The sequence below is a fragment of the Vitis riparia genome, chromosome 18 (assembly GCF_004353265.1).
Source record: "Vitis riparia cultivar Riparia Gloire de Montpellier isolate 1030 chromosome 18, EGFV_Vit.rip_1.0, whole genome shotgun sequence".
Classification (NCBI taxonomy): Eukaryota; Viridiplantae; Streptophyta; class Magnoliopsida; order Vitales; family Vitaceae; genus Vitis; species Vitis riparia.
The window spans coordinates 11,552,534-11,575,502 of record NC_048448.1 but is presented as its reverse complement, the minus strand read 5'-3'; the positions used below and the strand labels follow the sequence as shown (position 1 = coordinate 11,575,502).

The 22,969-nt window shown below is 36.0% G+C and overlaps 4 protein-coding genes and 1 long non-coding RNA gene across 14 annotated transcripts; 2 read left to right on the top strand and 3 right to left on the bottom strand.

Annotated features, from left to right (window-relative positions):
* Nucleotides 1–35: 35 nt before the first annotated feature.
* On the top strand, nucleotides 36–6,290 carry LOC117906741 (purple acid phosphatase 2-like). Of its 7 annotated transcripts, none has more exons than XM_034819912.1 (10): nucleotides 36–759; nucleotides 1,132–1,197; nucleotides 1,283–1,468; nucleotides 2,076–2,276; nucleotides 2,386–2,497; nucleotides 2,716–2,945; nucleotides 3,388–3,526; nucleotides 4,010–4,230; nucleotides 5,256–5,377; nucleotides 5,487–6,290. In XM_034819912.1, the coding sequence occupies exons 3-10, from the start codon at nucleotides 1,289–1,291 to the stop codon at nucleotides 5,686–5,688; spliced, it is 1,407 nt and encodes a 468-aa protein (XP_034675803.1). In that variant the 5' UTR covers nucleotides 36–759; nucleotides 1,132–1,197; nucleotides 1,283–1,288; the 3' UTR covers nucleotides 5,689–6,290. The 7 variants fall into 7 exon arrangements, with proteins under 7 accessions (XP_034675803.1, XP_034675802.1, XP_034675799.1 ...); XM_034819911.1 differs by having other exon boundaries at nucleotides 36–845; XM_034819913.1 differs by lacking the exon at nucleotides 36–759 and adding an exon at nucleotides 944–1,036.
* A 345-nt stretch (nucleotides 6,291–6,635) lies between these two features.
* On the bottom strand, nucleotides 6,636–7,673 carry LOC117907778 (dehydration-responsive element-binding protein 2D-like). The gene has a single exon (XM_034821427.1). The coding sequence runs from the start codon at nucleotides 7,607–7,609 to the stop codon at nucleotides 6,920–6,922; it is 690 nt and encodes a 229-aa protein (XP_034677318.1). The 5' UTR covers nucleotides 7,610–7,673; the 3' UTR covers nucleotides 6,636–6,919.
* Nucleotides 7,674–8,723: 1,050 nt separating this feature from the next.
* On the bottom strand, nucleotides 8,724–16,687 carry LOC117907669 (probable GTP-binding protein OBGC2). Its single transcript, XM_034821290.1, has 10 exons — nucleotides 16,409–16,687; nucleotides 15,101–15,600; nucleotides 14,819–14,910; nucleotides 14,403–14,486; nucleotides 13,047–13,124; nucleotides 11,801–12,001; nucleotides 11,613–11,720; nucleotides 10,354–10,428; nucleotides 10,002–10,222; nucleotides 8,724–9,360 (listed from the first exon to the last, which is right to left on the bottom strand). Exons 1-10 carry the CDS (start codon nucleotides 16,501–16,503, stop codon nucleotides 9,285–9,287), a joined length of 1,530 nt encoding a protein of 509 aa, XP_034677181.1. The 5' UTR covers nucleotides 16,504–16,687; the 3' UTR covers nucleotides 8,724–9,284.
* Nucleotides 16,688–18,214: 1,527 nt separating this feature from the next.
* On the bottom strand, nucleotides 18,215–21,895 carry LOC117905320. Of its 4 annotated transcripts, none has more exons than XR_004649710.1 (6): nucleotides 21,751–21,895; nucleotides 20,506–20,981; nucleotides 20,225–20,315; nucleotides 20,036–20,110; nucleotides 19,806–19,889; nucleotides 18,215–19,029 (listed from the first exon to the last, which is right to left on the bottom strand). It is a non-coding gene; the product is annotated as an uncharacterized LOC117905320 (long non-coding RNA). The 4 variants fall into 4 exon arrangements; XR_004649709.1 differs by having other exon boundaries at nucleotides 20,506–20,771; nucleotides 20,848–21,893; XR_004649708.1 differs by having other exon boundaries at nucleotides 20,506–21,893.
* On the top strand, nucleotides 18,231–19,350 carry LOC117905319. The gene is made up of 2 exons (XM_034818230.1): nucleotides 18,231–18,338; nucleotides 18,437–19,350. Exons 1-2 carry the CDS (start codon nucleotides 18,328–18,330, stop codon nucleotides 18,948–18,950), a joined length of 525 nt encoding a protein of 174 aa, XP_034674121.1. The 5' UTR covers nucleotides 18,231–18,327; the 3' UTR covers nucleotides 18,951–19,350.
* Nucleotides 21,896–22,969: the final 1,074 nt, after the last annotated feature.

Genomic DNA, 22,969 nt, shown 5'->3' with positions numbered 1-22,969 from the left:
CACAGTCTAAGTAGAGATCAGTGGATTCATGATAAGTTCTTTGCACCAAAATAAACAAATCTACAAACAACCAATAAATTATTGTTTAATTATTCCCCTGCTAATCGAAGGAGCTACAAACTTTGAGTTGAAGTAATGATATAATTGAATTATCAGAACTACTTCCCTTTAAGAATTCCTTAAACAAATCAGCCACCCATTTTTTAGAACAGCTTCCATCTTTCCCCATCTTTTTTTAAATCATCTTAGGACCTCTCCTTACTATTTTTTAGACATGAAAAACGAAAAGAAAAGACAATGTTATATATCCAAAACCTCAGTTATGATATCCCTTCTCTCCCCGTTCACACCCACCTCATTGATCACTACGTGGCCATTTGGGGGGCTTTAGGCAGTATCTCGAAACAAAGCTTTACTGTAGCTGTCCCTCGAGAGTTTTTTTATTATTATAAAAAAACCCTGGAGAGGGTTATTAGGTTTACCCTTCAAAAATTTATGGCTGCAGCCGAATTCAATCACAAGGGAGAGAGAGAGAGAGAGAGAGAGAGAGGAATATGAAGCAAGAAGGAATTAAGTAAACGATCCGACATACTTGGAGGTAGCGATCCCACGTTGTGCTGGAGTGGAGTAAATGATGATGCCCACGTTTTATTGCAGAACAATACTCCAAAGTGGAAAGCGTAATTGATGATTGGGGGGTAGTTGACACAACACCCACCAGAGAAAGCACCGGAAGTTTGGCTCCCAACTTTTATACTTGTACGGTTCTAACTGTCAGTCCTGGTAACATATATGATGTGATACTGTTGCTCATGCCCTTCAATGATTGGAACAAGATAAACCGGGTACGGATCCGGACTAGAAAATGAGAATATTCTGTGAGTCTGCATTAACACAAGGGCATGGTATCAAGCAGCTGACATTTTGACTAGTTGTTGGATCTTCGTTATAAATACTGAAAAGATATAGTTTCTGAATTCTTATCTGTCTACTATTGTTCCCTTCTGTCCTCATAAATAGTTAACCAGTCTGACATGTATATTCTATAGATGTGATGTTTTGATGATGCTTTATACAGTCATCTTTTACCTTGAGACCAACTAATGATATTTCTTCCATTTCTTGGAGCAGGGTGGAGGTTGAAGGACAAGTCGGTGGATTTATTGATATCAAAGATGAATACTCATCTTGCCTTTGGTATATAAAGTTTTCGGAGCTGGGATTCTTTATGTTGTCTTGGATGATTGGTGTTTGGAGGCTGAATTGAACATTGGATTTACAGATAGAGATGGGAATAAGATGGTATTGTGCTGGTTTTTTTCTTCTTGTGGTCGTCGCCTTGGATGCGGGATACTTTTGTGATGGTGGGGTAACAAGTAGTTTTGCTAGAACCAATAACATATCTGCTGATATGCCATTAGACAGTGATGTGTTCCGAGTGCCTCCTGGTTATAATGCCCCACAACAGGTTGGTTTCAGTGCCATGAATTTGTTGCAAAAATGATCTTTTCCTTATCGTTTTGATTTTGAGTATGTTCAAGTTCACGAACTGCCAAAAAAAAAACCTTAGGTAGACCCCTTTGATTGATACAACTCAAAAAAGATGACTTTTTCTGATTTTCAAAAAGGCAACCCATCTTAAGCCAAAAAAATTGGTTTTCTTTTCACTATCAGAGAGAAAAAAAAAAGGGGGGGATTTTCTTTTTCTTTCTGTTTTTCAATGTAATTGAAGCATCTTCATTGGGACCCAAGCTTACCATAATTCCATATATGATAAGACGTACCAGATGAAGATAAACTTAGTTGTAAGCCAAATAGCCAACTTGGAGTTGGGTAGAGGTCAGAGAAAAATTTGAGATTCTAAGTTTCAATATGTTTTTTCTTTACATACTATCACTAACCAAAAGGCCTTCAGGGATTTTTATTTTATTTTGTCCCATTTAGTTACTAATGTTGTGCTGCATTTGTCATTTTCATAATAGTACTTGATGCCATGGTCTGTAATTTTTCTTATTTTCCTCTCACATTTGGTAGATCTATGTTGTCCTCTGAGTCCTGAATGTTGCCTTTTGAAGGTTCACATAACACAAGGAGATTATGAGGGGAATGCCGTGATCATATCTTGGATCACTCCAGATGAACCGGGTTCAAATACTGTTCTTTACTGGGCTGAAAATGGCAAACACAAGAGTCATGCCAATGGCATTGTTCTTACCTACAAGTATTTCAAGTACACTTCTGGATATATACATCACTGTACCATCAGGAATTTGGCAGTACGTGCATCTTTTTATCTCACAGCCTTTAATAAATTTTCATGGTTTGCCGGCTCTCACTTAAAATTTAACCGTATCGAACTTAACAACTGAATTACTATCAATGCAGTTCGATACAAAATATTACTATGAGGTTGGGATTGGGAATACTACACGACAGTTCTGGTTTGTAACTCCTCCCAGAGCTGGCCCTGATGTTCCTTATACTTTTGGTCTCATAGGTACTTTTCTTTTATATCAATTTGTTCTGCCTGTATATTTGATCATTGTAGTCTAGAGTTAAATTTCGGTTCCTAAAAAAAAATAATTTAACCAGGAAAGGACAGGTTTCTAAGAAAGTTTTATAATTTCACTCTTTGGCTGAACACATGTGGACTATATTTGTATTTTCCTTTTGTTGGTTTTATCATGATCTCACTCTATATGGTTTTGTGAGCAGGGGATCTTGGACAAACCTATGATTCAAATAGAACACTTACTCACTATGAGTTAAGCACAATTAAAGGACAGGCGCTATTGTATGTTGGGGACCTCTCTTATGCTGATGACTATCCGTTCCATGACAATATCAGATGGGATACATGGGGAAGATTTATAGAGAGGAGTTGTGCTTATCAACCTTGGATTTGGACTGTAGGAAATCACGAAATTGATTTTGCTCCTGATATTGTAAGGATTATGTCTTCTATTCTCCATTGTAAGGCAATATTCATGTATCCTGCCCTATGAATATCTCTTGTTGGGTTAATCTATTTTGCATCCAATTGATAATTTCCTCCTTGAAGATCTAGTGTTGAAAGGTGCTTTAAATATGGAATGATACTGTTTTCATGACCCAGCATTGAGAAATTAATTTTCATTTGAAACTTGAATCAAGTTTTCATCTATACCTGATAGCGTATAAACACAATTGAATTCAATTTCTGTGCTTTTGGCTTGAAAGCTTTGCTAATTGTGAGCTTGGTGCTTGTTGATTGTCTTCAATCTACTTGTTCTTTTGTTTATGGTTCTGATTTGTACTCTCTGCATCAGTTATAACATGTATGCTTGGAAGACTCCACATTGATGACTATACCTTTTGAATTTACCATATATTGGTGATTTTTTGCAGGGTGAAACCAAACCCTTTAAGCCTTATGAATATCGATACCAGGTGCCGTTTGAAGCATCAAAAAGTACATCCCCATTATGGTACTCAGTCAAGAGAGCTTCAGCATATATCATTGTCATGTCATCTTACTCTGCATTTGGTAAGGGTCCGCAGTTTTCAATCATTCACTTTCACTAGTATAAATCACATGCCAATGCATGTACTTACATGCATCAGAATGTATATGAAAATGAGGGAGAATTTTGAAGTGGTTTATTTGTTCTAAATGTAAACCAGCAAGACAATATATCAAGATGATTGAGATGTTAATTTATGGTCATGTTTGCTACACTAACTAGAAGCATTTCCGAATGGTGCTTAGTGACTTTTTTTTTTTATTGGAAAGGTTCCCTAGCTCTAGCACATTAAATGCTTTAGTAACTTGAACGTTTCAGGAACCATCTTAAGCATATTAGCTTTGGTTAAAATGTCTCTCTAAAAACCAATGTCACCTGTGGTCATGATCCATATTTGCTCTATAGAGGCATCATAGCTCGTAAGTCAAAAGCACATGTGGGAAGTCGCAGTAAATACTGCTCTCTTCTAAATAGGCTAAAATTCTACTTAAATCTTTTATTTGTAGGTAAATCCACTCCTCAATACAAATGGCTTTCATATGAGCTACCCAAAGTGAACAGGACTGAAACGCCATGGCTGATTGTTCTTATGCATTGTCCCATGTATAATAGCTACACACATCATTATATGGAAGGAGAAAGCATGAGGGTTATATATGAGCCATGGTTTGTGGAGTACAAAGTTGATGTTGTTTTTGCTGGTCACGTTCATGCCTATGAACGATCTGTAAGTATGCAATTCTCCTCTAAATTACATCGTTGAGTTTGAAGCAAGAGTTCTTTAGTTTATGTAGAATTCTGTACTTTTTAAATCTTATTGGTTTCTCTTTTAAGTCCATATACACTTTTCTTCAATGATCCAAGTTCTTTACTTGGTCTTCTTTTGTGTCCCCTGGTTTACCATTATCATCTAGTGGTCAAGCCGGTGGTTTAGGAGGAATGGTTATACTCTATTTCTAGACTTGCCAAAAAACATGGTACACAAATATGTTAGTAGTTGAAAATCACTTAGGCTTCCTAATCAAAATTCTGTACTGAATCTCAGGTTTTGGAATATGAATTAGACTTGTAACTCTATTTAGTTGTTACTAATTGAGTTTGGGATTCTAGGTTCTCTTTGTTTCCTTGGCGGATGTATCACACACTTAAATAATCTAAGACATTTGAAGTACCTAAGTCACTTTTTCCTGTACTTAGCTTACACAACCCCAAAGCTAAAGTCAGAGTGTGACCGGATACAAGCTAGAATTCTCCTAACAATTAAGCAAGATAGTCTCATAAGCTTAAACTCATTGTTCCAAGGAGTATGGGTCCATGACCACCAAAGTAACCTTTAAACTCATGAGTCACTTTCCTTTGAAGCTTCTCCTTAACACTGCCTTAGCGGTTCTATCCTGTCTCTCGAGGCACTGTTTCATTACAGTGGTGTAATCAATTCCCTGGGAAAAATAGTGGTCCAAACTTACTACTCCTGTGATTCACTGCCCTCCTTACATTGCTTCACACAATGGGAAGAACAATTTCTCCAGATTTTTGAACATCTTTGGTTCTAAGAAAAATTTAGAACCCAACATATTCTAGATGCATGAACATAGAGTAGGGTCATTAACGAGACCATCAAGTTAAAATACAACTTTTGTGAGAAAATGGCTTGTGTTGAAACACAAGCGATCCCACTTGTTTAAGAAAATTAAAATGCGATCAAATACATTATTCCGTTACTTTAAAGTCCAATATTTCCATGCATCTCAGGAACAAGTATCAAACATTGCCTACAACATTGTAAATGGGAAGTGCACTCCCATACATGATGAATCTGCCCCTGTTTACATAACCATTGGAGATGGAGGAAATCAAAAAGGATTGGCAACCGGGTATTCTGAATATTGTTCGTTGATATATGCTTTTACCTGCTCCATTAATTAAGTTGAAACCCAGCAAAAATTTTCAACTCTTTAACTGATTCTCTCTAATAATTTGCAGCATGACAGAGCCACAGCCAAGTTACTCAGCCTATCGTGAAGCCAGTTTTGGTCATGGCATTCTGGATATTAGGAACCGGACTCACGCTTATTTCGGTTGGAATCGTAATCAAGACGCGTATGCTGTAGAAGCTGATTCTGTATGGCTTCACAACAGATACTGGACCTCTACACAAGAGCACTCCTCCATAGCTGCATCATGATGACACGGCCATTTCTTTGATGTACATAGTTCCGTCTTTCCTATCAAATATGGTTTATGGTTAACGGTTTACGGTTTACGGTTGCATCAGGCATCCTCCCAGCGCCTCTACACTTGGTGATCAGGCGATACGTTTATTCCATGGATTAGTACAAAGTTCCCAGGTTATAAATAAATAAAGTATCGCGTGTGGGTTCCACCTGCGGTGTCGGCTTCGATGCGGAGCGTACGACACGATCTCCGCAAGACTCGGATCCATGCCCATAACTCTTCGTCGAAAACCCAAAAATTGAAGACGTTGTTCGTTGGAGACAACGTCGTCAACCGAAACTATACGCACGAAGTCTTATCAGATAGCGTATCTCCTTTATCTTATACACCCTAAGAGAGGAGCTTCAGCACATGCCACTGTCTTCTCTTTGTCTCTCACTATCTCCTTTATGTATTTTAAGATTGATATAGCAATCTAATCAGCACATATTATCTATCTTCTCTTCCACCCCTTGTAAAAATTTGTGGTTCCTACTGGCATGATTTCATGGATATGAATTGAGATGCTAGCTAATATGACACATGAATATATGTATATATGTGAATATCAAACAGGCAACGTCATGATCATGATAATCGGGGACAGTTTAATTTAATTAAGTCATGTTTGATGGAGCTTCGGATAGCTTCAAAAATCTGAACGGAAGCTTGGTGGTTCATGTTAATTGAGAAGTGGCATATGTACATGAGGGAGAAAACGATGAATAAGGGTAAAGTGGATGGGTCCAAAGACCTTCAACCAAAGGCCAACGTCATCTTCGTCAGCATCCACAGCTGCCACAGACAGGACATAACCACAGAAATGGGATTTTGTTGAACGTACCATGTATGTGACATATATATATACGTTGAATATGAAATTTATTTCAGAAAAAAAAAAAAAAAAAAAAAGGGACATGTGAAAAGGAGCACACAGTTTATACACATCCATTTATTCATACATACATATAGACACCCCACATGTTTTATGCATGCAATAGCCATGACAAACGAGGTCAAAAAAACCCAAGCGATGTCATGGTTGTTAGTGTACATACAGTCTACAGAGAGCATATGTATAGTTCCATCCATCCATATTCATACCTTACACATAGACATCATGACATAGACATACACACAAACACATATAGCATAGAGGCATAGCCGGGAGTTTTTATGTATATTATTCCAGGAAGATTAAATCACGTGCGCCAGGGAGACTGCAACATTTCCCAGCTGTTTCCATCGACGAGGTTGCTCCCGAAAATTTCAGTATCATCGAAGGCAGGGAAATCCATTGACATCAGAGTCTCGGTCCATAAAGAGTCGTCAACCTTAGGCAAGGTCACGTTCATGTTTGCCCAAACACCCTCCATTCCATCATCATTTTCCCCGTTTTTCTCGTTGATAGCGGTTGGTTTGGCATGGGGCGGAACCTCTTGGGTAGCAGGAGGGGGGACCACTGAGTACTTCTTGTGATATGGAGGTGTTTGGATGTTAGGCCGGGGTAGAGCGGTAACAGATGGAGATGTGATATTTGGATTGGGAGGGATTTGGTTATGGGTGAATTGAGTGTTGGCAGGAGGCTGAGCGCATAGTTCAGGCAAATTGAGCTTTGCCTCGGGGCCGTAGAGTTTACGGGCGGCAGCATCATAAGCGATGGCAGCTTCATAGGAGGTGTCGAAGGTCCCTAACCAGAGACGAGCACCGCGATTGGGTTCGCGAATTTCGGCCACCCATTTGCCCCATGTTCTCTGGCGAACTCCTTTGTAAGTGCACATAGCATTCTCTGGACCACCTTTGCCTCTCATGCACCCTTTTCTGGAACTGGCTTGTGCGGTTTTCTTCGCTTGTTTTCTCTCTCCGACGCCCATGCTTGGTGATTTCAACATTGTGGAGAGGGAGGGGAGGGGGGGAGCTGATTGATTTTAGTGATGGGCACAGCCCCCCCTCAAGGTCTCTAGTATTTATATTGCATGAGCTTGAGAGAAAGAGAGCTGTACTGAAACGTGTCTGAACTGGTAGGCTCGGACTGATACTTGGCATGATGAACGTGTCTGATCGTGTCATTGCTAAACCACACTGGGCTTCTCTCTTGGACAACACTTGGCTTAGGCGTTTTTTTTGTTTTTGTTTCTTGTACAAAAGCTCTGGTGGCTGACTAGAAGAAAGAGGTTTTGAAGGGTTTTGTTTAAATAGCAATTTAGCATTTATTTTTGGGCTGGGGGCAATCGGTTGTGGATAAGCCCATGTTGGGAATCCCAAATATAGCACATGACTAATTGGCATGGCTGCTTGATACGTGTGACTGCTCCCATGCGGTGGTGAGGCCTGCATGCCATTCAGCTGCACGCTCGGCAGCCACTTGGGATTTCATGCAAACCCCTTGGGCCCCACTTTTCCCAGTTTTCCTTTTTTCTCCGCTATTTACTTCACACTCTCATACTGAATCTTCACGGTTCAGCCTCGCAGCCTCACGCCTAGCGTCTTCACCGCAGGCTTGCATTTCCAACCCAAGGCTGGGCCCAGGCCCAGCTTTACAGGTAAGACAGGACAATTTGGGGTACAATTCATCGAGGCTTCCAAACTATGTTAAGCCCAGGCCAACCCTCTATTTCTACGCCGCGAGGGTGTAAATGGGCCCGCCCAGACTCGGCCCTGAAAATTATAGGCCCAATCAAGGGTTCAGGGTAAACTTGTGTGGCTGGAGCCTTGAGCCAGCGGAGGTAGGTGGGGAGAGCCGGAGAGGCACAGGGCAAGCGACAGACTTCGTGCTAAAACTTGGATACTTGACTACATTGGTTAATCCAAATACAACTGAGAATAATAATTAAGATAAAGATAAAATCCAAACATGACCTAATCATTAAACAGACAACGCAACTTATAGCCATTCAATAATCACATAATAATCAAGTCAAGATTGCTCTTATTCGAATCCATATAATTAACCTTTCAATACGACATGTTCACGATTCATTTGACCTAAAGTCAAACTCACAAAAATGACGTAAGATTAGAATCATATTAATGAATCATATCAAACTTTACCACCCCAAAGTAAAATGCTTATCAAGAATCTCTATTATTTTGGCCTCCAGTAATTCACTCACAACCACCTATAAATGCCCGTATGCAGTCGCAGTTATACATGCTACTTATTAAACACAAATTGCTTGCATAGCCATTTTACATAAGAAATATAATTGGAACAAAACTAAGAAAGTGTAAGATGCAAGACCATGTGAGAAGCCTAAGGATCCTTTACTGAGGATTACAAGGTGTGAGAAACATTAAAAATGTGGGGAGCCATGGGGAGGACAGGTTAAGCAACTGAGTATTGTATACAATTTTCAGCATAGGATTAAAATCGTGCCCAAGATGTTGCACTTCGGATGCATACTGTAGCTTTAAATGGCAAGGCGTGGACAAAGTTTCAGGGGTTTATGCATTTGAGCCCAAATTTTTGTTAGCACCACATTCAAAAGCTGGTGACTTGATCAGGTCAGTTCAGTGTCAAGATAATTCACAGCTTCCAGACCATCATGCTCTCATGCTTGGTTTCAATTATCCATTGGCATCTTGGCACTTCCTTAAAGCTGCCCTTATCTGCTTCAACATCTCATTTATCCTTATGCCTTTCCTGAAAGAAAGAAAAAAAAGCAATACAACAGAAACACTTAGAATGGTGAAACAATCACAATGATATCAAAAAACTTGTTGAAGCCAAATCTTACTATTCTTGGAAATGAATTGAAATTTGAAAACAAATCTTATTTATCAAAAGCGAGGTCAGAGATAGGGCCAGAAGCCTTGGGAGAGGTTTTTTGTTATTATAAAAGAATGCCGGAGAGGCTAATGGAGTTTAGCCTTCAAAATTTAAAGACACGCTCCAATGTTTCTGCTGCTCATAGTGGGAATGAAATTTGATTGGGAGAGAGAAAGAGAGAGAGGAAGGCATATCAAGCAAGGAGAAGATATTTTCCTCAATGAACAAAGACTTCCTACCAAACCGCTGTAGAATACACACAGGAAGCACAATGCCAAAAAAGTTTTTTAACACCAAGGCACCCCACTCTAGCTAAATAATGACCATTTAAGTGCCCCCATAGGAATCCAAGAAAACCAGTCAGTTCTTTCAAGAATATCCTTTTGCTAATTCATTTTTAATGATACTTTTGAGCAATCTCCATTTTTGGCCTTGTTAGCTACAAATGATCAAAAGGTCAGATAGAAACAATCAGATAAGCATATAAGACAATGTTTAGTAACTGATGAACTTACAAAACACTGACACCAACAACAGCAAGGGGCCGTGGGTAGTCCTCAATTTCTTTATCCTTCCTATCTTTATCAGGAAAATCCAAAGAAAGAACATTTGCACCTTCACTGTCAGAAGGCAATGACTGCATTGCATCTTCAGTGCTGTTTTGAGACGAGGAAGGTATCTGCTCACTTCCAATTTTCATTATTTCTTGAGTCAAAGATGGAAGTCTATCCATTGCCTGGAACAGCAAGCAATATATATATATCTCAATCAGGACGGTAATACCACAAAACATGATTCACTGGCAGAAAAATAAAACCAATTTATTAACAAGATTCCACCAAAATTAAAAAAATTTCAGCTCCATGCCTTAGGAATGTCGATTTTATTTAACACCACAACATATGGCCGTTCAAGGTAATTAGGATTGTACATCCGCAGTTCCTGCAAAATCAGAAAACCTGTTGTTTTAATAAATAGAAGCGGGGAGAATAAAAAATAAAAGATTCAGCATGTGATTCATTATAAGTACTGGAGTTTGTAGCTCAGATTAACCATGCCAATCATACTTGAAATATCTCATAGTTCAAAATAGTCCAGAGCCAGAAATAAAAAATTAAAATAAGAAAAGCTAATCACAGAGAAAAGAACTAATCATCATTATCTTCAAAATACTTTCCTTACAGGCTCCCTTTATGAAGGAGCAATCTCTAGCCCTGCAATCTGACCACCACCAAAACTTGCATACTCAACTCAGCTTTGTCCCTCCAATTTGGGGTTAGTATCATAAGTCCTTTTTCACCACTATACTCTCTCAGGAACCATATTATTAACTAATACATCACTAGAAAACCCTTCTTTACAACCCAACTCAGATCCTTTTTTCCATCCTCTTGTCTTGGCAAAATCTTCCACTCAACCATACCGCTCCTCAATGATGAAATAGATACATAATGAAAAAAAAAACACACACACACACACACAATTTATTTGCCACTATTGCTCTAAACATGAAATAGGGTCAATGTGCGAGTGGTCAAATTTTTTGAGACAGCCATAGGCCTTGTAGCCCAAAGTAGTATCTGGGTGCTCATCTAATCTCTTAATGACAAGTTCAAACTTGCTGAGTTAGCTCTTATAGTCGGCACAGAAGATAAAGCTTTGCACATGATTTTCATTTCAATTCAAATGATTAGGATCAAAGAGAGAGCACCTGAAATTTTCAGGTTTTGAGTATAAGATGGTGCTAAATGCTTTGAATAGCTGAATAATGGAATGAATAGAAACCTTTGGCTCTATATATTTGATACATGCAAAATCTAAGATAACTATTTTATTAGGGGAAGAAAATAACATCTTATGCGACGTATATAATGTAAATAGGTCTTTGTAACAATTATTACTCAAATAGGGTCTTCATATCCAATTACAAGGGAACCCAACAATATAGACCTGAATTCTCTAACTTATATCCAGCCAGGGTCCACCTCACTCATAAATATTTCAGATTGATTCGTTAGTGGCAATAATATTAATCAGGCCCAAAATCTAAACATGAAAGTCAAGTGAACAAGGAACTCTAGAGAAGAAATGATGAAGCAAGACAAAATATGAGATTCAAGATATACTTCTTTGACAGTTCTGTAGTCCTTCACAGGGTCCTCAGCGGCAGCATCAACAACATGAACCAAAAGCCGTGTCCTCCTCAAGTGTCTCAAGAAATTGCGACCTAAACCCTACAAGATGACAAGGCTTCAAGTTAAGCAACTTTGACCTTTAGAATAAGCTGTTGAACAAGGCGCAACAAGTGAAATACCTTCCCTAGATGAGCACCTTCAATAAGACCAGGTAGATCTGCTAATGTTGCTTCTGATGAATACTTCCCTGCCCCTAAGCTGGGGTCACCATCAAGGCGTCCAAGGTTTGGCATTAATGTGGTGAAAGGATAATCAGCAATATCAGGTTTTGCAAGTGTAATAGCAGCCAATAGGGTAGATTTTCCAGCATTTGGAAGTCCCTAGAACAAGAGCAAGTAAATTTCTAGCAATTTGAAAACTACTCTACTTGCTATATGTAATATTAACCTATAATCTAGTACTCTTATCACATGCTTAGAAAAATGAGCCAATTTAATCAAAATGGACCAATACCCAGGTTGAGAATAAAGCTTATTAGAAATTTAGACCATGAAAATAATGAACGACTTTGCTGATATTTTTCATTTCATTTTCATTCTCCATTGTTATTCTCTCCAGTAAAACTCTTGCTATTCAATTTAAGCTAACAATTATTATTATTATTATTATTTAAACTCCAAAATGCAAAATCCTCAAAATGGTTCCCATAATCCCCTGCTGCAATGGTGATTATTCCAACTTCCCAAAATAAATTCTTTTGCAACAACCGAAGTCCAAAACACTGAAAAATTAAGAACCCATTTGATTCATTCACAATAAGAAAATTTTCACACCACCTATATTATCATTGTCATCCAAATCAGATTCTTCATTTAGAAAGGATCCTAACCATTCAAATAGTCCTATAGTTAAGTAGGTAAGATACAATGAATGTGGTGCATATTCTTTTCCCTAAATTTAAAGACAGGTTATTCACATGTTTATGGATTATGACCAATTACAGGTTCAAGTTAGGTTAATTCAGACAGACCAAACTTCGAAATAAGTCAACTTGTTTGTATCAAAAAATAGTCTTAAAACGACATAATATGGATAACACTTCAAAATATTTTTCTTTTAGAGAAATAACAATATAGATGGCTCCTGGTTAATTCAGTGTGGAAGCTAACCAAAAAATGATTGGATGAAGAAAGTCCACTAAATCAAGTTTGATTTATCAGTGCTAGATAAGTGAAGTACCCAAGGTTAGGAATTTCTATAAGCCACTCGTTTTTTATATGTAGTCATCGTTGAGTCATGGATGTTTTACTACAGAAAGGGCTTTATCAGCTATGACACCATGAGAACCCAGTTACTCAAGAAACCGCAGATGTGTGAATGTCCAAGAGTGATAAAAGCAAAAGGGGAACCAAAAGCAATACTTACAACAAGACCAACATCAGCCACTACTCGTAGTATCAACTCCAAACTAACCTCCTCCCCAGGCTGACCAAGGATTAAAACCTGCAATTAATTGAAACCAACAAATACATCTGTAAGATAGGAAGGCAAATCACCTACGAACATTAGCTAGCCATAAATAGTAGTATTATTGACATGCATTACCTCATTTCAAAACATATCAATGTATAAGATTTCTTCTTGATCAAGTGAAAACATAGCATGCATGCTTAAAAGTTGCCTAGTGAAGTGTTTAACCTAGTTCATGTGTGCATTCCTGTTGAACACAAGGGAGGGGGCCCCACTGACATGGTACAGATTTTATTTTATTTGGAATTTGATTATTATCCAGAAACACAAGGGCAAGGCTTTACCATCCTTACAATCAGGATGGTTAAGGTTTGATGATCTATTAGAGAAATATTTGGAATCTACTGGACCATGACATGCATTCATGATAAACTATATAAATGTCAAGTCAAGATGGCTGATATTTGGAATATATTGGATCATGGAAATGCCTTCATGATCAAATATATAAATCTTGATGTTGCCTATAAAAAAATTAAAACAAAAAAAGATCAAACATATAAATGCAAACATATGATAATTAGGTTTCCAAAATGACTAAAAAATATTCCATCAACCTGATGCTTGCGCAAAATAGTATAGGCATATTAAATTTGTCAAACTATGATGCTTTTATAACTAGCTCACTGCATGCAAATTACAGCGCTAACTTTCAGTAAACTTCTTTCATTTCCCTAGCTTTGGTTGATAAACTACAAAGGTTACCATTTCACAGGCCTACCACTTTTACTTCAGTAACTAGCTCATTGCATGTAATTCACGGACCCAACTTTCAATAAACTTATTTTACCCTCTGAGCTTTGATTGTTAAAATATCAAGGTTACCATTTATAGCTTTGTATCCACTCCATATTCCTGCTATGTTTGGAAGCTCTAATTTAGTTGCATTTTAACACATCAAGAACAATACTGAAATTAGAATAGACAAATTTAGAAATGCCTGCCCAAAAGGATGAATAAATAAATTAATAGATACCCATTCAGAGAAAACAAGATTAGTGCATGCTCTAACACAATTTGGAACAACATTAGAGAGACCGTGTCTGATTTATATGGTTATGAGGAATTCCATTTACAAAAAAAAAAAAAAAGAACGCAAGACAGGAGCTAGTCAAGCCAAAATGGTTGCATGAGAATACGTTATATGATTAGATCCACTTGCAAGGCTGCATGAAGCCTAAATGAGATGTTTTTGAAGAAATAAGAATTAATCATTAAAAAGAAAACATAATGTGCAATCTTCCTCTTTACCTTATCATTGTCATCTCTCATCACATTTGTGGTTAAAGCCATCAATTTTTTCCTTTTATGCTCTGGCATTTCTATCAAGCTAATCTGCCACAAACAAAAGAAAGGCATATTGCTGATCAAGATGGAGTATGCAGGTTCAAGTGCGTTAACAATAACATCAGATGAATAGATACTGGTGAGGTGTATGTGCAGAAGAAACCTAAAAAATAAGCCAAAATAACCTTCTCAGTTCAACTAAATCTTATTTTTCAAAATCCAGTAAACTAAAACTTTCAAGAATACCATTCAATCAATTACAAGAACTGATATTTCATGGAAAATCAAGAAAGAGAGATCATCAGTGTAGCCAAATGCATCAACCTCAATATTGAGTACCACAGATACAAGATGCTGGAAAAAAAAAAGGGATGGCTCACCCCTCCTTGCCCACCCCTTGCCACGAGAATTTCATCGCCTGGTTGTGCTAGATCTGCCAGAAGCTTCCCTCGCTTACGCTTTACAACTGTGCCTGTTGCATAAGCAAAATTAATAAAAGAATTTACATGAAAATGTACAACCTTGTTTAAGATATTAACCATATCATATGCTTTTCATTTGTCAGATCCTCTCTCTGATGATTCCCATTCCATTACTAGCATAAAGGCATGAAAATCTACCACAAGTCTTAATAAAATCAACAATGCAGGTAACATACAAACCTACAGGCACAGGAATACGCAGTGTCGGTGCAGCAAGTCCATCATGCACTTGGGATGTTAAAACACCCATGGCATCAACATTTCCCCCACGCTTTGCATTGTGCCGGCTCTTCTTGTGAAACTCCAGTAATGAATCTTCTCCCTCATCTGCATAAATTATCACACCCCCTCCATGTCCACCCACAGGAAGGATAAGTGAACCATCAAAATCCCTCTTATACGAACTTTTCTTCCTCATCTTATCCTTATCATGTTTTCCTTGTGGCTTTGAAGGAGCTCTCTGGTTAGGCATGCTAAGAATTGCACCATGGCCTCCATCTCCAGAACGAACAGTAATAAGTACCTGATCGAAGTATTTGTGAGGTTCCCTTATCAATGAAGAAGGACCCGGGGAGAGAGATTCTTTGGTCCTCAGGGAAGGAGATTCTTTTTCCCTGGTAAGTCTGCACTTAAGTGTGTACTGGCCACTACTTCTAAAACTGCATCTTTGTTGATTAAACCTACAAATGAAAAAGGCTAAAGGAATAATTATTGAAATAAAACGAGCAGGAAAAAAGGGTAAAGTTAGAGCCGCCTAGCCATTCTGTGACAGAGTATTCTAACCAAAAAATAAAGAAATAAAACATAAATTCCAGAACATGCTAAGAGTATAAAATGCGTCTGTAGAATATTTTCAAGAGATATGAAAACATAATATTGTATTCATGAATTCATAAGAAATGCAATTTCTAATTGGAGGGAATTCTATAACAAGCAATGCGTAGTTGCAGTGCATCATAGACATAAATGGACAATTGTGCATATATGGTGTAAAATATGAGTTCTAGATGTTCGATGAAATGCCAATTAGACTCTTTTTTCTTTCCCCTCATTTTGCTAGAGCTTTCGTGCAAGATAATTCAATGCACTGATAAAACTTGCACAGCTACTACACAGAGTCTAGAGATATGAGAACACCACAAAAGAGAGTAAATAAATAGGAGAAAAAAAAAACACCATAAAATATATTCTGTTTGGTCGCAGAGAAAATGCAGGGAAAGTGCATCACATACTTACCTAGTAAAGTTTTCATTATCTGATACAGTAGACTGACCCTAGTAAAACCATTCGGCCAAATTGAGGTGAGGGAAACCAAGTGAACATAAAACAAAATTCAAAATTTTCATTTTTTCATTTTTTTTTTCTCAGTGGTAGGCGTCCCGATGGTCAGTTCAAATTAGAGTTTGTCGATTCTTTTGTTTAAATAAAGAGAAAAATTGAAGAAAAACGAGTTGAAAATCAAATTTGGGAGAAGAATTAGCAGAAGACCTTTTTGGGAGAAGACGATCCGGAAAGAAGAAGGAGATGAGCGTATCGGTGCCGAAATGCAAGTTGGAAGACTGTAGAGAAACAAGTGGTAGCATTTCTGAAGCAAGCGAACGTACACCCTACTCAGGGAACAGGAAGATGGCTTACACGGGACTGAAGAGATATTTCCAGGGAAAATGACGTTTTATCAAACGGATAAAACTAGACGGAAGGGCGAAAACGGTTAATCTAATCTGGAAAACTCGCCGTTTCGATACTCGGAGAAAGTCAAAACAAAGGCAGGAGAGAGGCTGCCGGCCAAGCTCCTTCAGGATAAAAGAGAGAAACACCGCAAAAATAAAAATATCAAATATTTGAAAAATATTTAGTTGAAATAAACACAAACATATTGTACTTAGATTTTATGAAAATATTAAAAATATTAAAAAAAAATATCAAGAGTTATATTAAAAAAAAAAATTAAAAACAATAAAGAAATAATATATATATATATATATATATATATATATATATATATATATATATATATATATTAAAGTTATTTTGCGTAAGTGTAATTATTTATCTTAAATATCTTAATATATTTGTATTTATTTATTTTAAAAATTAAAAAATAGTTTGATTAGAACATTTTTTTTATATTTTAAATAAAAAATTAAATTAAATTATATAAAATATTTTATTTAAGATTTAATTTTTAAAATTTTATTATAATGGTGATAATTTTTTTTATTAATATTAGTTTATTTAAATAATTAAAATTATTAATAATTTATCTTATCAAATTAATTTTAATTTATAAAATATTATGACTTTATTAATTTTTATCTATTGTAGTAATTTTTTAGCAAAATTGTATTTTTAATATTTTAAAATAAAAACATTTAAAATTAAAAAGATAAATAAATAAAAAATTAATAGTGAAGTGGGGGTAATTTTTTAAAATAGGATTGGTAAGATAAATATGAAAAGTACCTAAAAATAAAATGATAGTATAAATTTAAAATAAAAGATAAATTAAAAATGAATAATTAAAAAATAAAAAAGATAAATACATATATTTAAAAAAATATAAAAAAATGGTCGATTATTTTGAAAAAATCACCTTTTTATCATCGATTTATTACCGGTTATTTTTAAAAAAAATTATAGATAAATCAATAAATTTTTTAGATCACCCTACGCCACAAGTGCGTCACTCATACACCCGGTTTTTCTCTGACCATAAAGCATTTCCCTGTCTAATACCAAGACGGGAAAGGGATCCATACTGGACAGATGTGACGTGAGCATCCCTACATATATATCCATATGATAAAACTTGTAACATTTATATATTAATATTTAAAAATATATTTAATAATAAAATGATGATACATTAAAAAAAATTATGACATATGTACAAGTATTTTTTTTATTTAAAAATATTTAAAATTTTATATTTCTCTTATATTTAATTATTATATAAAAGATATAAAAGAGATAAATAATTTTTTTATTTCTATTCAAATATTAATTAATTCTTGTAAAAGGGCTATGAACAGAAATATTATATCTTAAAAGCGCTTTTAGAATAATGACTCCTAAACTAATCACTTCACCAACTTCGCCCACTCCCTAATTGTTCTCTTCATTATGACATCACCCATTCCTTATCTCCCAAGCCTTTACATGATCCTTAAGCACTTAACAAAATACTCACCGGGTGTCACCACCAATTCGAACCGAACGCGTTGTACCAGAAACATCTCTGTCCAAAACGACTATATCCACAAGGTTGGTTTACTACTATCAGAAGACTGTATATGTGGTGGTCATTGGACTAGACCCTCTTTATAATCCAAAACCTGCTGCTACACACATTGTGCTCAACCAATAGAAGAAGAAGAAGAAGAAGAAGAAGCATCATAATATCTGTCATGGAGGATAAGTATATCTATCTTCCATCTCATTTTTTTTTCTTCTTACATGTGTCAAGAGTTTTATTAGGCACTGATCTTTTCTTCCTATAACTCTGTGGCGTTCAAGGGCAACAAGAACTGAAATGCTAGCCGTTTACAAGAAAGTATTAGACAACATTATTAATGTGAACGCGCTCTTCACATCAGCGGTCTTCATCGGATTACCATTTTCCTTCAGAACTGAAACTCTCGAGACCAGAGTAGAATGTAAGCCAGATGCAGGGATCGCAAAGAGGCTGGTGGTATTTGAAATTTTATCATTCAGTTTCTTCCTTCTGTCCACCCTGCTAGCCAAGACACTGAAGCTTCACTTCTATGTCATTAAGAATAAGCACAACACCAATTTTGTACAAAAGACCAGCCGCTTGATGTTGACAATAGCTGCAGTAGGTACTATTGCAGGTTGTGTCTTACTAACGTTGTCAATGATCCATATGGTTCAGATTAGGTTAGGGAAGTTAACATGCACTGGGAGCTCATGGATTGTGACTGGATCTCTGGTGGCAATTTTCGCTCTTGCTTTGATCTTATGGCTACCCACGCTTTTAATTGCTCAGCGCATTGCGTGGCAACCGAGCTAACCCAGGGAACAAAAAGGAGGTGATTGTGCTTCACATTCATAGAATACCCTAAAGAGTGATAACCCAGCAGCTGTTAGTCCTGAACAAAAAGACCAAACATATAAATGTAGACATATGAACAATTAGGATTCCAAAATGACCAAAAAAATATTCCATCAACCTGATGCTTGAGCAGGATAGCACCTGCTAATTAAATTGTCAAACTGTGATGCTTTTATAACTAGCTCATTGCATGCAAATTACAGCCTAACTTTCTGTAAACTTATTTCATTTCCCTAGCTTTGATTGATAAACTACCAAGGTCACCAATTTACTGTCCTACCATTTTTACTTTCAGTAACTAGTTCATTCCATGCAATTTATGGCCCCAACTTTCAGTAAACTTCTTTTATTCTCCAAATTTTGATTGATAAAATACCAAGGTTACCATTTATAGCTTTGTAACCACTGCATATTCCTTCTATGTTTGGAAGCTCTAATTTAGTCACATGTCAACACATCAAGAGCAACACTGAAATTGGAATAAACACATTTACAAATGTCTGTTGAAAAGGATGAATAGATAATTTGATTATATGCCTATTCAGGGTAAACAAGATTATTGAATGCTCTAACACAATTTGGAACAACATTAGAAAGATCCTGTCTCATTGATATGGTTATGAGGAATTCAGTTTACAAAAAAAATACAACACAAGACAGGAGCTAATCAAGCAAATATGGTTGCATAAGAATACGCTATATAATTAGAGTCACTTGCAGAGTCGAGGCTGCATGTGGCTTAAATGAGATGTTTTCGAAGAAATAAGAATTAATCATTAAAAAGAAAACATAGTGTGCAATCTTTCTCTTTACCTTATCGCTGTCATCTCTCATTACAATTATGGTTAAAGCCATCAATTTTTTCCTTCTATGTTCTGGCATTTCTACCAAGCTAATCTGCCACAAACAAAAAATAAAGCATATTACAGATCAAGATGGAGTATGCAGGTTCAAGTGCATTAACAATAACATCAGATGAATAGATACCAGTGAGGTATATGTGCAGAAGAAACCTAAAAAATAAACCAAAATAATCTTCTCACCTCAACTAAAGATCTTATTTTCCAAAATCCAGTAAATTAAAACCTTCCAGAATGCCATTCAATCAACTACAAGAACTGATATTTCATGGAAAATCAAGAAAGAAAGATCATCAGTGTAGCTAACTGCATCAAACTCAATATTGAGTACCACAGATACAAGACGCTGGAAAAAGAAAACGGATGGCTCACCCTCCTTGCCTACCCATTGCCATGAGAATTTCATCGCCTGGTTCTGCTAGATCTGCCTGAAGCTTCCCTCGCTTACGCTTTACAACTGTGCCTATTGCATGAGCAAAAGTAGTAAGAGAACTTACATGAAAATGTACAACCTTGTTTAAGATATTAACCATATCATATGCTTTTCCTTTGTTGGATCCTATCTCTGATGATTCCCATTCCGTTACAAGCATAAAGGCATGAAAATCTACCACAAGTCTTAATAAAATCAACAATGCAGGTAACATACAAACCTACAGGCACAGGATTACGCAATGTCGGTGCAGCAAGTCCATCATGCAACTGGGATGTTAAAACGCCCATGGCATCAACATTTCCCCCACGCTTTGCATTGTACCGACTCTTCTTGTGAAACTCCAGTAATGAATCGTCGCCCTCATCTGCGTAAATTATCACATCCCCCCATGTCCACCCATAGGAAGGATAAGTGAACCATCAAAATCCCTCTTATGCAAACTTTTCTTCCTCATTTTACCCTTATCAAGTCTTCCTTGTGGCCCTGAAGGAGCTCTCTGGTTAAGCATGCTAAGAATTGCACCATGGCCTCCATCTCCAGAACAAACAGTAATGATTACCTGATCGAAGTATTTGTGAGGTTCCCTTATCAATGAAGAAGGTCCTGGGGAGGGAGATTCTTTTGCTCTGGTAAGTCTGCACTTAAAGTGTGTACTGCCCACTATGTCTAAAACTGCTTCTTTGTTGATTAAACCTATAAATCAAAAGGCTAAAAGAATAATCATCGAAATCAAATGAATAAGAAAAAAGGGTAAAGTTAGAAGTTAGAACCACCTAGTCATTCAGTGACAGATTATTCTAAACAATAAATAGATAAAGCATAAATTCCAGTACATGCCAAGGGTATAAAATGCGTCTGCAGAATATTTCCAAGTGATATCAAAGCATAATATTGTATTCATGAATTCTAAGAAAGAGGGAATTCTATAACAAGCAATGCGTGGTTACAGTTACATCATAGACATAAATGAACAATTGTGCGTGTATGGTGTAAAATATGTGTTCTAGATGTTCGATGAAATGCCAATTAGCCTCTCTTATTCTTTTCCCTCATTTTGTAGAACCCTCGTGCAATGCACTAATATAATTTGCACAGCTACTACACATAGAGATATGGGAACACTACATAAGAGTATAAATAAACACGAAAAAGAAAAGACAGAACATTAAAAAATGCTCTGTTTGGTCGCGGAGAAAACGCACGGAAAGTGCATCGCGTACTTAACTAGTAAAGTTTTCATTATCTGACACCGTCGACTAACCCTAGTAAAACTATTTGACCTAGTTGAGGTGAGGGAAACCAAGACAACATAAAACAAAATTCAAAATTTCATTTTCTTTTCTTTTATTTTTAGTGCTAGTCATTTCAAATTAGGGTCTGTTGATTGTTTTGTTTGGACAAAGAGAAAAATTAAAGAAAAACAAGTTGAAAATAAAATTTGGGAGAAGAATTAGCAGAAGACCCCTTTGGGAGAAGAGTATCCGGAAATCAGGAGACGAGTGTATCAGTGCCGAAATGCAAGTTGGAAGACTGTACAGAAACAAGAGAGCATTTTTGCAGTAAGCGAACATCTACACACACAAAAAAGACGATGGGTGGGGTGTTTGGTGAATCAACTTAGTTATTAATGAATTAATTTATATTCATCTTAATTTATTTATTTTTTAAATAACTACATCTTAAAATTAAAATGATTTTAAATATTAAATCCAAATATTAATTTTTCCTTACTTAAATCTAAAATTATATTTTAAAAAATTAAAATTGATATAAATTAAAATATTAAATAACTAAATCACTTTAAGTCATTAAATTAATTTATCAATCACTTTAATGATGTTATAATTAAAATAATTAAAATTTTATTCATAAGTTTACATTAATCTTATATTTAATTATTATATGAAAGATATAAAAGAGATTTATTATCATGAAAGTTTTTACGGTTTGAATAATTAATTAATTAGTACCTGAGAATAATTAAAATTAAAAAGCAAGGTATAATATATGGTAAAATATCTTTAGACTCTGGCTTGTGGGCAACAAGCCACATATTCCATGTTGGGACTTCTTTAATTTTTATGCAACTTTAAAATGAATAGGGTAGCTGATGAACAAGCCCAAAAAATGGTCAAGAAAACAGGAGAAAAATGAGATCATCCAGATCAAATCCCATTAAAATATTTTTTAATGTTTTTTTATATTAAAAATGATTTCTAAAAACACTATCAGTAAAAACGTTTTTTAAAAGTATTTATCAATCCAATTCTAAATTTCCAAAAGATCTTAAATTTGATTTTTATGCTGCACCACCTTTTCCTCTGCTTTTTGCTTCACAGCCGTCCGATTAAAAGACATTTTAATCGCTGGTTATGATCTGTGATATTTCTTGGCGTATTTACTTTAAAAAAAAAAAAACAGAGAAGAAGGCCTTATTTTGAACAAGAATACCCTCTATCAAATCCAACTCCATTCTCTTTCTTAACAGTTGTTAAAACTCCTAAAATTTCAGAAAATATACTTTTGATTTCAATAAATTTATTGAATAATTAAGGATGCAGACACTTCCTTTTATAAGCAAAATTATTAACTAAAGCATCACATTCAACCCCAGTATCTTAACCTTCAATTTTTTGGCCAGCTTGTGATGTTGGCCCATGGCAGGTCAGCGCAAACCATCT